At 37.4% G+C, this 12,549-nt stretch overlaps 1 protein-coding gene across 4 annotated transcripts in view; it reads right to left on the bottom strand.

The window, feature by feature from the left end:
- Positions 1 to 5,139: 5,139 nt before the first annotated feature.
- The window catches only part of GK (glycerol kinase), a gene marked incomplete at its 3' end in the record, with an annotated part of 71,639 nt that continues 64,229 nt past the window's right edge, over positions 5,140 to 12,549 (bottom strand). For 2 of the 4 annotated variants that reach the window (XM_081115403.1, XM_081115400.1), the window contains 2 exons: positions 10,898 to 10,978; positions 8,951 to 9,075 (listed from right to left, as the gene is read on the bottom strand). In XM_081115403.1, coding sequence (XP_080971529.1) covers positions 8,951 to 9,075; positions 10,898 to 10,978 — 206 coding nt within the window. Of the gene's footprint in view, positions 7,160 to 8,950; positions 9,076 to 10,897; positions 10,979 to 12,549 lie in introns of those variants that run through there. The other 2 variants (XM_081115401.1, XM_081115402.1) reach the window with 2 other exon arrangements.

The following is a 12,549-nucleotide window of genomic DNA, read 5'->3' as shown; positions in this document are numbered from 1 at the left end:
TGGGTTGACAATCACTAAGCCACACCAGCCCAGCCAGGCAACCCTCTTGCTTTTGTAACACCTTATCTTATCATGACTATTTTCCTAACTATTAAATAATATTTATTGAGCAATTGCTCATGACACCTATTCTAAGAAATTTGTATTGTTTCCCTTAACCCTCACAACTCTTAAAAGGTGGAGATTCTTATCTTTATTTTCTAGATGACGGAATGATGCAAGCAAATTAAACAACTAGACCAAGGCCACAAAACTAATGACTGTCAAACCCAGGCAGAGCTCAAGATCATCACTTTTTCTTTCTTCTCTAGCTTTCACTCAGAGTCAAGGCAGCCTTCTCTGTAGTCTCCTGGGATAGGGGGTGAGGGAGTAGATCCTGTCCTTATCCTGGAGGTATAGTCTTTTTGGATCCTCCTGTAATGCTGGAGAAATTTGTATAAGACTTCCTTTATTTTGAATGAGCCCTAATTCTGGACTTCTGGATTCCAAGTGTGAAGCTTATTCAACTTTGGTGCTCTTATAGCTTACTAGAGGCCCACTGCACGAAATTTGTGCACTGGGTGGTGGTGGGGGGGGGGGGCGCATCATTCAGCCTGGCCTGCACCCTCTTGCAGTCCAGGAGCCCTTGGGGGATGTCCTACTGATGGCTTAGGCCCGCTCCCCACGGGCATCCTTAGCACTACCACAGAGGTGGGAGAGGCTCCTGCCACCACCACTGCGCTCCCCAACCATAAGCCTGACTCAGGGCTTCTGGCTGAGCTGTGCTCCCCCTGTGGGAGTGCGCTGATCACTATGGGGCAGCTCCTGAATTGAGTGTCTGCCCCCTGGTGGTCAGTGCGTGTCATAGCGAACAGTCATTCTGCCGTTTGGTCAATTTGCATATTAGCCTTTTATTATATAGGATATCTCTGATTACGGGCTATCATTTCCAAATTAAAAATTAGCCTGGGGGTTCACTACTGTCTTTTCAGCTTTTCAATACTTTTAAGGTAAAGATTTTTTAAATTGATTTTTAGAGAGAGAGGAAGAGAGAGGGGGGAGGAGAAACATTGATTGCCACCTCTGAGCATCACCTCCTGCAGGGGACTAGGGATTGAGCCACAACCAGGGCATGTGCCCTGACTGGGAATTGAACCAGCAAACCTTGGGTGCACCGGCCCAATCCAGTCATACCAGCCAGGGCTACTATTTTGACATTTTGGTTTTTTTTAAAAAAAATACTTTTATTTCAGAGAGGAAAGGAGAGATAGACATCAATGATGAGAAAGAGTCATTAATTGGCTGCCTCCAGCACGCCCCACACTGGGGATTGAGCCTGCAACCCAGGCACATGCCCTGACTAGGAATCCAACCGTGACCTCCTGGTTCATAGGTTAAGGCTCAACCACTGAGCCACACCAGCAGGGCTATTTTGACATTTTTGAATGAGCGAGTTTATCTAAATAAGCTAGTATGATAGATAAATATTCCATAGACTATCTTCAGTTTTTCCTATGAAGTGGTAGAGTCAGTGTTCCCTTCCCTTGAATCTAGGCCAGCCTTATGATTTGCTCTGACCAACAGAGAGCAATGGAAGTGACATTGTGGAACTGCCAAAGCCAAGGCCTCAAGAGGCCTTACAACTTCCACTTTGCCCTGTTGGAACCATGGGGAAAAGTTTGAGCTACCCTGCTGGCTAGGCAAGATGGAAAACAACTTAGGTGCTTAGGCCAGCAGCCTCGACTAACTGCCAGATGGTTAAGTGAGGTCAACTGGGGCCAGCCAGCCCCCAGCCAACTTGTCATCTGACAGTATGCCCACGAGTGACCCAGACAAGACCAACAGAACTGCCCTCACTGAGCTCAGACCAAATTGATGGTCACAGAATTGTGACCAATAAAATGGTTATGGTGTAAATCCATGAAGTTTTGGGGTAGTGTCCTATGCAACAGTAGATAACCGATATCCCTAGCTATCAAAAACTACAACTACCCTAAACTGAAAATTTGACGCTAAAAAAGTCACTAACTTAACTTTTTGTTATTGTTTTGAGAAGGTATTTACATAAAGCTAACAACCTAAGTATATTTTACTTTAGTAGCCAAATATTTGATGTTGGAATTGAATTTTAATCCCTTTTCCCTTTTGATCTCAGAAAATCTTTAAGCACATTAAGTTAAAATGGCTAAGTTCATTTGGATATACTAAAGTCAATTGATCACTAAAGCATGTAAGACAAACTCTACCTTCCTTTCTCCAATACCTTCCCCAAGGGGACTAAAATTAGCGCCACTAAAAGCAATTTTAGGAACAGAACTCATTATTCCTTAACCTAGAAACCTTAAGGCAGAGAAAGGAACAGTATATCTCTGAGACCATTCACATAATTGCAAGTTAGCATCTTACTGTTTTGGATTAAAACTTTTTGATTTCAAAAATATATTTTTATTGATTTCACAGAGGATGAGGGAGAGATAGAATCATTGATTGGCTGCCTCCTGCACGCTGCCTATTGTTGCCTGACCAGGAATTTAAAGGCGACCTCCTGGTTCAACCACTAAGCCACACTGGCCGGGCTGGATAAAAACTTTGTAAATGTCTTTCTACAGCAGAGCTCCAAGAAGTTTTGGAAGCAAGGCAATGCTTAACTATGCCTTAGCATCTATACATCTACAGTTATATTTCTCGCTAATAGTACAATGCAAAAAAAAAAATCATTGCTTCTCTTAGATAAAATTAATTTGGATTTCTTAATTCCAAAGTAGTCTTGCACAAGATAGGACTTCCATTACAACACTGAATAGGAGTAATAAGACATCCTTGGTGTTTCCAATCTTAGGAGGAAAGCATTCACTCTTTCATCATTAGGCATAATATTAGCTGTTTTCTTATGTACCCTGTATCAGGTTAAGGAAATTCCCTTCTAATCCTAATTTTCAGATTTTAACATAAATGGGTAATAAAATTTTTTAATATTTTTCTACATCCATTGATATGATCATTTTTAATTCAGTCTATTATATGATGAAGTACACTAATTGATTTATCAGTGTTGATTTGTAAATTCTGGAAATTAGCCCCACTTCATAATGAGGCATTAGTCTTCTTATATACTGCTGGATTTTTGCTATTATTTTAAGGATTTAAAAATATATGTACATGAGAAATATTTGTCTATACTTTTCTAGTAATATATTTACTTGGCTTTGGGCTTAGGGTAATGCTGGCCTCACTAAAAGAATTAAGCATGCTACTATCTTATATTTTCTGAAAAAGATTGCAGATTACTTGTATTATTTCATCCTTAAATGTTTGACGGAATTTACTAAGAAAAATATCTGGGAATAGGGTAGGAAAAAAATGATTCATTTTAAAGATAGCATTGGAGATCTCTATGGGTACCCTGGACCACCAGAAAGATAAACAAGTGGGAACTAGAGCAAATCAAGCCTGAAACATTGTGGGAGGCAAAAAATGACAAACCTGAAGCTGTCCTACTTCGGGCAAATCATGTGAAGGGTCCTTGGGAAAAGACAATAATGCTGGGAAAAATAAAAGGCAGCAGAACAAGAAGACCAAATATGAGATGGATTGGGTCCATAAAATAAGTCATAGGATTTGCAACAGCATGGATGGACCTGGAGAGCATTATGCTAAGAGAAATAAGTCAATTGGAGAAATAAAAATATCACATGATCTCACTCATTTGGAGAATATAATGAACAACATAAATTGATGAACAAAAACAGATCCAGAGACAGAGAAGCATCGATCAGGCCGTCAAACCTCAGAGGGAAGGCAGGGGAGGGTGGGGATAAGGGGGGGAGATCAACCAAAGGGCTTGTATGCACACATATAAGCCTAACCAATGGACACAGACAACAGGGGGGTGAGGGCATGAGTGTGGGGGGGTGGGTGGGTAAGGACAGATATGTAATACCTTAATCAATAAAGAAAAAATGTCATAGGAATGAGTCTTCAGGAGCTGAGCAGGGCTGTTGAGGACAGGACATTGCAGACATCATTCACAGGGTGGCCAGGAATTGGAGCGGGACGCAAGGGCATGTAACACAAGTCAACACTATTAACAGCTTCTGCTATGTTCTTCCAGCATGGGCAAAGATCCTAGCCATCTTTTTTAAATGGAAAGGTAATACATGCAATCCTCTGCACCTTGCTTTTCCTCTTTTCCTGGATGTTTCCATGTTTCTAGACAGTATCCTCATTCTTTCTGAAGCTACATTTTCTATTTTGTGGTTGTACCACAATTTATGGATAGAACTAGAGTACATTATGCTGAGTTTTCCAATGGCTTTAAGGAGCTCTTCGTACACCATACTGTGCACTTAAAAATTTAACAGGGCAGATCTTGTATGAAGCATTCTTACCACACACACACAGCAAAAGGACACAAGGAAAGTTTTGGAGGTGAAGGAAAGATTTATTACCTTGATTGTGGTGACGGTATGATAAGTGTATGCATAGGTCCAAACTCATCAAATTACATGCATGAAATATGTCCAGTTTTCTATATATCAATTATACCTCATTAAAGCTATAAAAATAATTGTTGTACTATTAGGTAGACACTCTGAAGTAAATACCACCTACTCTACCGCCAATGTTGTTTCTTTGCTATGACATCTTTCATTTGGTGATTTCTTCTAAATAGGTATCATTTTTCATTTCTGCGTGATATCAAACACCTATAAACCAAAGAACTGAGCTTTGGGCACTTCAAAAGAAACACACTAAAAAATTCAGAAGCAAAGATCCATTATTTTACCCATCAGTTAGAGAAAAAAAGATTAAGGTGTGGGGTATTGAGTTGAGGGAGTAATGGTATACTTGACTCCACCAACTAATGCAGGTAGAGAAAAATAAGCAATAGAATGAAACTAGGAAGTCATGGTCAGTCAATGAGAGACCCTTATTGATAAAGGCTGCTAACCTTGCTGCGGTATTTTCTGGATAGACAGTGTAGTCTTTTGTAATAGGATGATTGAGGTGCTCATCATTCCAGAAACGACTTCCTCGACTGTTGGTTCTTTCTGCAGAATGTGCCTGATCAAGTGCTAATAGCCGAGTTTCTCATTTCCTAAACATCTTTTTTCATTTGATTTAGAACTAAGTTATAGACTGCAAATGAGAAATGCAAGTAAGAATGAGGGGTCAATTTATTTTAAGCACATTTATCATGAAATATCAATGTGTACAATTTCAAACATTTACAAATATCGCCATTTATAGAAAATTAATGTAATCTTAATGTTATCTGAACAGTGATTTTCACAATTATTTACAATGAACTGAAACTACCTTTGTAGAAACATCAGTATGTTTAAAAGTACCCTGCCACAAAGTAGTAATTTCACAGTACCTTTCTTTAATATTTATGTCACGAAAGTGGCAGCAGCATCAATAAAAACCCAGCAGATTCAACAATTTAGAAACAGCACAACGAGCACTGCAAATTCAAGTTAGCATTGATTCCAAACAAAACTTTTCATATTAACATATAAATATTTTTCCATTTTCAGCACTGATTGAATAAAATAATTAGGAGGCAGTATATTCTTACTTGCAGTAAACAGCAATTAATTTTAGGATGTTTTTAAAATTGACATTAAGAAGCTACATTAGGCACACGCAATACTAAATATTTTGAGAAATTCTTGGTTTCATTGGAAGCCATTTCTAATAGTAAACCTTTTAAAGTTTTGACAGTAAGCAGAGGTAATTGTCATCCCAAATAGAAATTATAATTGCTTATCAGCAATTAATAACATATTTGGGTGGAAAGTGATCTTGGCTTTATTTCTAACGGTGTGTGTTTTTTAACTTAAAGTTCTAACCTTTTTTGACATCCCCTCAAAAGGATCCCAAATATGTTTAAGATTACGTTAAATGAAAATAACTTCATATGGACTAGTACTTGTGTTTGAAAACAGTATTTACTATAGTATTCCACAGTTTTCTCTCTTTAGCATATATCCGGCTAAAAATTTTAAATAAAAATGTAAGGTATAAGAAACATAGTTGAAGTCACAATAAAGTCTATTTTCTTTTATTGACATAGAACACATACTTTAAATTTCAAATGTTGGCTCTTTAAGAAAAAGTTTCTCCTGGTAAATAATATGTATAACTGCTGCCCCATAACATATACAGCTGTTTTCCCCAAAATATTTATACACATAGTGGTCCACTTAAGACCAGCCCCATTATAACCTACTGAATACAATGTGCTTTTAATTTATAAATGGGCTACCTTTAGTATATAAAATATATAGGCATGTATGTACTACATACAAAGTAAGAAATATAAAAAGAAAAAAGTGTTCTTTTCTACAAGATCCGGACACAAATTCAGTGTAATTAGTGAGGCCATGTAAAATGTACTCTTAGTTTATAAATGGGCTACCCTCAGTATATAAAATATATAGGCATGTATGTTATACATATAAAGTAAAAAATATAAAAAGGAGAGATGGGGAAAAAAAAGAAAAAAAGTGTCCTTCCCTATAAGATCCAGACAGCAATGCAGTATAATTAGTGATACCATGTAAAATGGCTGAAGAATTTTGATTTTGGCAAATACTTTTCAGAAAAATAGCTAAGCTACGAGAATACTAAATTTTCATTTTAAGGATTTAGTAGAGAATTCCACTTAAACAATCAGTGAAGATTCTGTGGGCTTCCTGCATATACAGAAAAGAGAACTTCGGGGTTCTGCTAAAAAGAAACACAAAGTCGCTCATTTTAGCCAGTTAGCAATAACCCCTTGACCAAGTGTGTGTAGTGCAGAGAATCAAATCCTGGCCCACCAGCATCTGACTGTGCTTGAGGAAAGCTGCCAATGGACAGGATCTGGATTCTTCCTACATCTTAGAGGAAATGGGGCAGGAAGTGATGGCAAAGGAGGGGTCAGCTCCAAAGGTGGCTGGTCCAATCTTATGATTGATGTTAAAAAACACACCCATGTTTCTATAGCATTCTTTCTGCTGCATTTTCTTTATTTCGAGCCACAGGTCAACTTCGAGGGTCATGCAGCAAATGGCTTATAAATAAAATCAGAGTCTATGAATAGTGTCATCAGAGTAAGAGAATCGCTGGAGTCTCTTGTTAGGTAAAGAGCTCGCACCATTGGAATCCATGAGTTCTATTATTTATAGGATACCTAAAATGGGGGACAAAAACCATGTCAGTAATAACATACATGCAATTCAGGAGTTAAAGCAATGAGGACTATTTAATCATTTATAGAGTTAGAAATTCCATATGGTTTCTAAAAATTGCTTCACAGTTAAAAATGCAGCAAATATAACGGCCAATTCCAGAATTAGCAAATATTAACACTATTGCTAAATGTTTACCAAGGCAAACAATTCCACTGTTATCAAATCTCAGCCTATGTTACCAACAGAGAACCTAAAGATGTTACCATATTCATTTTGGAAGCCTAGGAATTTGGAAACTTAATGTAACCTTTAGCTTAGAGATATGCTACATGGCTCAATTTTCATAGACAGCAGCCCTTTCCATCCTGTCATGGTACCAAAGGGGAAACAGGGGGAAAAGAAAATCAATGAAAACTTTTAGTTGCAATGTTCTTTTCTTTCCTTTTCCAGATGATCATTACGCAGCCAAAAATATAGCAGGATACTGAAAAAATTATAGAACTTTCCCCCAAACAGCATATACATTTCGTTACAAATTTAAATTATAGTTCTTCTGAGGAATATTTGCGTCTTACACCAAGAAAATAGATATCTGCTAATTCAGTCAAGATGTAGATATACAGCCCTAACCGGTTTGGCTTAGTGGATAGAGCGTCAGCCTGCGGACTCAAGGGTCCCAGGTTCGATTCCGGTCAAGGGCATGTACCTGGGTTGCCGGCACATCCTCAGTGGGGGGTGTGCTGGGGGCAGCTGATTGATGTTTCTCTCTCATCGATGTTTCTAACTCTCTATCCCTCTCCCTTCCTCTCTGTAAAAAATCAATAAAATATATTTTAAAAAAAGATGTTTATGTACAGAAGACCTCTGTAAGGTATAAAGCACTAATGCAAACATAAGGTACATAAGGTATTGTTATTATGGAAACAAAAGATTCGAACAAATTCATCCCATATGTGAAGAATACAGAAAAAGGCAATCTTAGTTTTAAACTCTCATGCAAGTAACCCATATTTTATGATTAATAAAAAAGTAATCTAATGTTCTGATATAAATAATTTTCATTCCATATTTATTTATAGCACTAAACTGATGATGGCAAGCTAAATTAAGGCTTATCAGATTTCTACAAACAGATGTTTCCCCCATATCAATAAAGCTTAAATTTTAAAACTAGGTCATCATCTAATTAATTAAGAGAAATAATTGAACTCTTTCTCTAATCATGAAGACTTTTAAAATGCTTCACTTTCTTGGCAACGTATGGAACAAGCTGTTTCAATTTAAGTGATTAATTTGAAGAAAAATTGAACTATCATGAGGAATGGCTTCCAAAATGATGGTTATCTTTAAATGAATATAGGTTACACAATTTATTTCATCACATGCTGAACAATTTTACTTCCATAAAAATATTCAGTAAAAGTTAAGGTGTAAAAATAATAATTCAGTTTTAATTCAACCCATTTATTTAAGCAATAATTTTTAAAACTTCAGTTCAAAAAATGTATTTTTTTAAACTAAAGCAAAAGTGACTATACATTTTCCCCAGTTTTGGTTTTACAGATACTCTGCTAATATTCTGAAAGTCCTGTCATTTAGCATTAAAAGTAGTACTTTCACTTCTGCTCATTGCTATAGTTGACAACACAATGCCTCAGTCCTTAATTTTGACTGCCACAAAATATTAATTAGTCTAGTTAGACCCTTAATGGAAAATCCAGGTTCCTAAGCATAGGAAGAATGAAAAACACTGAAAACTTTCTGCTGTGTTATATACAAACATATTAACGCTAACTAATAAAATTGTCTAATTTAAAGAGTAACTGACCTGAGATGTACCTTGCTCCGATAAACATTATCATGCTACTCATTATAAAAAAGCCCAGGGGTAGACTACAGAAGATACTAGGGTCACCTGTGGTCATCCAAGTAGAAGGGATTTCCCGTCAAGCAAACCAAAAGAGAGACACATAATTACAATATTTGTGTTAAGAATCACATGATAGCAAAACAAAATAAGTTATAAAAATAGTATATTCATAAAAGCTAGCAAAGAGTTATTACTTCAAAAATATAATCAATATTAAAGCTTGTAACAATTAACAGACAATACAGAGAGCATGCCACAAGTAGCCAAGAACATAATGTAGACCATATGCCTTCCACTGGCAAAGCCAGAGAAAGTCAATGGAGAACTTTTTGGGAGGCTGTTGATTTTAGCTTTCTTCCCCAAAAGTTACAAAATAAGCAATCCAATTCCCCCCAAATTCAAATTATAGATGCTTTGGCTATCAGAAAAATTATATTAATCTACTATAAATAAATCTCAAACCCTATTGGTTTTGTTTTCTTTTATTTAAAAAAAAATAGAATTCGGCATATAAGTAAATGCACCTGACTGTTAATATTACTCTCATTTGAAAACTAAATTGTATTAATGTACATTCTAAAAAATTGTCTGAGAACATGATTATTTTGATGTTTTCTAACTGAAAATAAAAGATTGGAGAAAAAAGGGTATTACACTTACTTAGGAGAAAAAGCAAATCTTCAAGTAGGAACATCCAAGACTAAAAATACAGATCATAGTGATCCGTGGTAGTGGACAGTTCCAGAAGCTTCTCCTAAAACCCAGATACTTTAAAAGTGGTTTTGGCCCTGGCCAGGTAGCTCAGTTTTTAGAGCACCAAGGTTACAGGTTTGATCCCCGGTCAGGGCACATATAAGAAGCAAGCAATAAATGCATAAGTAGAACAAGAAATTGATGTTTCTCTCTCTCTCTCAAATCAACAAAAAACAAATAAATAAAAGTGGTTGTAGGGGTGGAGGTGGGGAAAAAAGTGGTTCTATACCTACTTTGGTTTGGAAGGCAGGTTATATTTCACTTATAAACTCTTCTTCAGCAAAGTATATGCTTCTGTAAATAAATTTCATTACGTTCCAAATCTTATATTTAGCAAATAAAAAAATATTGTTATATTAAAGGCCTGTTTAAGGCTGTTTAAATAGCACAGGCATATTAAAGGAAGCTTAAGGCTGTTTATAACTAAACTAGAAGCCTGGTGCACGAATTCGTGCACAGGTGGGGTCCGGCTGGCCCACTCGGATGGGGGCCCATTGGGCTAGGCTGCTGGGGGGAGGGGCCACAGGCAGTTGGCGGCCGGCCCACCCCTGATTTGGGTGTTGGGGGCTGATTGGGGGCTTGGTCGGCTGGGGAGGGGCCAATCGGGGCCTGGAGCAGGCTGGTTGGCTGCCAAAGTGCGTGTCATAGCCACCATTCATTCTGCCGTTCTGATGGCTGGGCTTTTATATATATAGATGGTTTACTACTTCAACTGAATATTTTCCTACCTAAGCGATTATTAGTTCAGGTCATGAAGACGGCCCCCCAAAAAGGTAAAGTAAGACATTAGGAGAAAAAAACAACAACAAAGATTGTAGTTGATTGTTTTTTCATTAAGGAGAAACTAGAAAAACAAGTAGGAACTAGAAATAATTTTACTTTTAGAAAACAAAGCAATAAATCAAAGTACTAGAAATAAACTAATAAGATGGCAGGATGTGTGCACAGCAACCTGATAATTTACACTATGTTTAGAACTTAAAGTGTTTTCAGAATGTTAGAAGCTCTAGATATATGGTAATACAGCTTTGCTAAGTATAAATAGTCAGATGCTTAAATAAGCTATTTAAAACATAGTGAGACAAAGTGGCAATAATAATAAAAACATAGTTACCACTTTCCGAAGACTCAGCTGTAACCCAGCCCATTGACTTCATCACAGCTTTCTTCCAGGTAGAAAAACGAATTTCGCTTTCTAGAAATAGAAGATAGGAACAACACACACACATGAAAGGCTATTTACTGAGATGTTTTAAGCACTATACTTATGTTCACTCAGAATCCTTGACAAATTGTTACACATATTAAACTAATGTGGGACTTTACCAGGACTCCGATTTGAGAGTACGGTTGATAGTGATGGTCAGCGACTGGGAGACAGGTGGCCTGCTGAGACTAGGCCATTTGTAAGCTCTAAACAAATATTTGCTGTAAGAATGAACTATTGCCCGGCCGGTGTTGTACAGTGGTTGAGCATTGACCTATAAACCAGGAGATCAGTTTGATTCCTAGTCTGGGCACATGCCTGGGCTGTGGGCTTGATCCCCAGTAGGGGGCGTGCAGGAGGCAGCCGATCAATGATTCTCTCTCTTCATTGCAGTTTCTCTCTCTCTCTCTCCCTCTCCCTTACTCTCTGAAATCAATAAAAATATATTTAAAGCCCTAACCGGTTTGGCTCAGTGGATAGAGCGTCGGCCTGAGGATTGAAAGGTCCCAGGTTTGATTTCGGTCAAGGGCATGTACCTTGGTTGTGGGTACCCCACAACCCCAGTAGGGGGTGTGCAGGAGGCAGCTGATCAATGTTTCTCTCTCACTGATGTTTCTAACTCTCTATCCCTCTCCCCTCTTCTCTATAAAAAAATTAAAAAAAAATCTTTTAAAATATATATATTTTTAAAAACAAAACAAATACAAAATAAACTATCTGCATCTAGTTGCCCATTTGTGAGTGTGCATGTACACACGCATGCATGTGTGCATGTGCATGTTGTGGGAAGACCAGAGGGACTGATGAAGGCAAGGACAACAGACATAATTGATCAACTCTGGGGTAAGGCCTTAAAAATTGCAAAGATAGTTCTTTTCAGGAAAACAGTGATCCTCAACTCTTTGCACAAAACACTTCCTAGATTTAAGAGTGGGATTAGCATCTCAAGACCATATACTTGCTGTGAACATTATTTGCTTATTAAAAAGTTGATTTTTTTTCAGAAGTGTAAAAAATTTTTCAACTTCATATTTTATCCAATATTGCAAAAGTGAAAAATTATTTACAGATAGAATATCAGATTTTGTAACACATTTCTATATCATGGTACATGGCATACTGCTTGACTTTAAAATAATTAGCATCACAGTCCATTTTCTTGTATACGGAAAAGAGTGAATGAAATTAAAAAGCACTGACATAGTCTTCTAGAAAATTAAAATAAATTTAGAGCTTATTTCCCAATAGCTCAAAATTCACTTTGATGGTATTTTTATGCATAGGTTTTCAAATATATATATTGATTTCAGAGAGGAAGGGAGAGGGAGAGGGAGATAGAAACATCAATGATGAGAGAGAATCATTGATTGGCTGCCTCCTGCATGCCCCACACTGGGGATCGAGCCTGCAACCTTGGCATATGCCTTGACTGGGGAATCGAACCATGACCTCCTGGTTCAGAGGTTGATGCTCAACCACTCCAGTGGCCGGCAAACTGTGGCTCACGAGACACATGAGGCTCTTTGGCCCCTTGAGTGTGGCTCTTCCACAAAATACTG

The sequence above is a fragment of the Myotis nattereri genome, assembly GCF_964212035.1.
Source record: "Myotis nattereri genome assembly, chromosome: X".
Classification (NCBI taxonomy): domain Eukaryota; kingdom Metazoa; phylum Chordata; class Mammalia; order Chiroptera; family Vespertilionidae; genus Myotis; species Myotis nattereri.
This window is presented reverse-complemented; position numbering and strand designations above follow the sequence as displayed.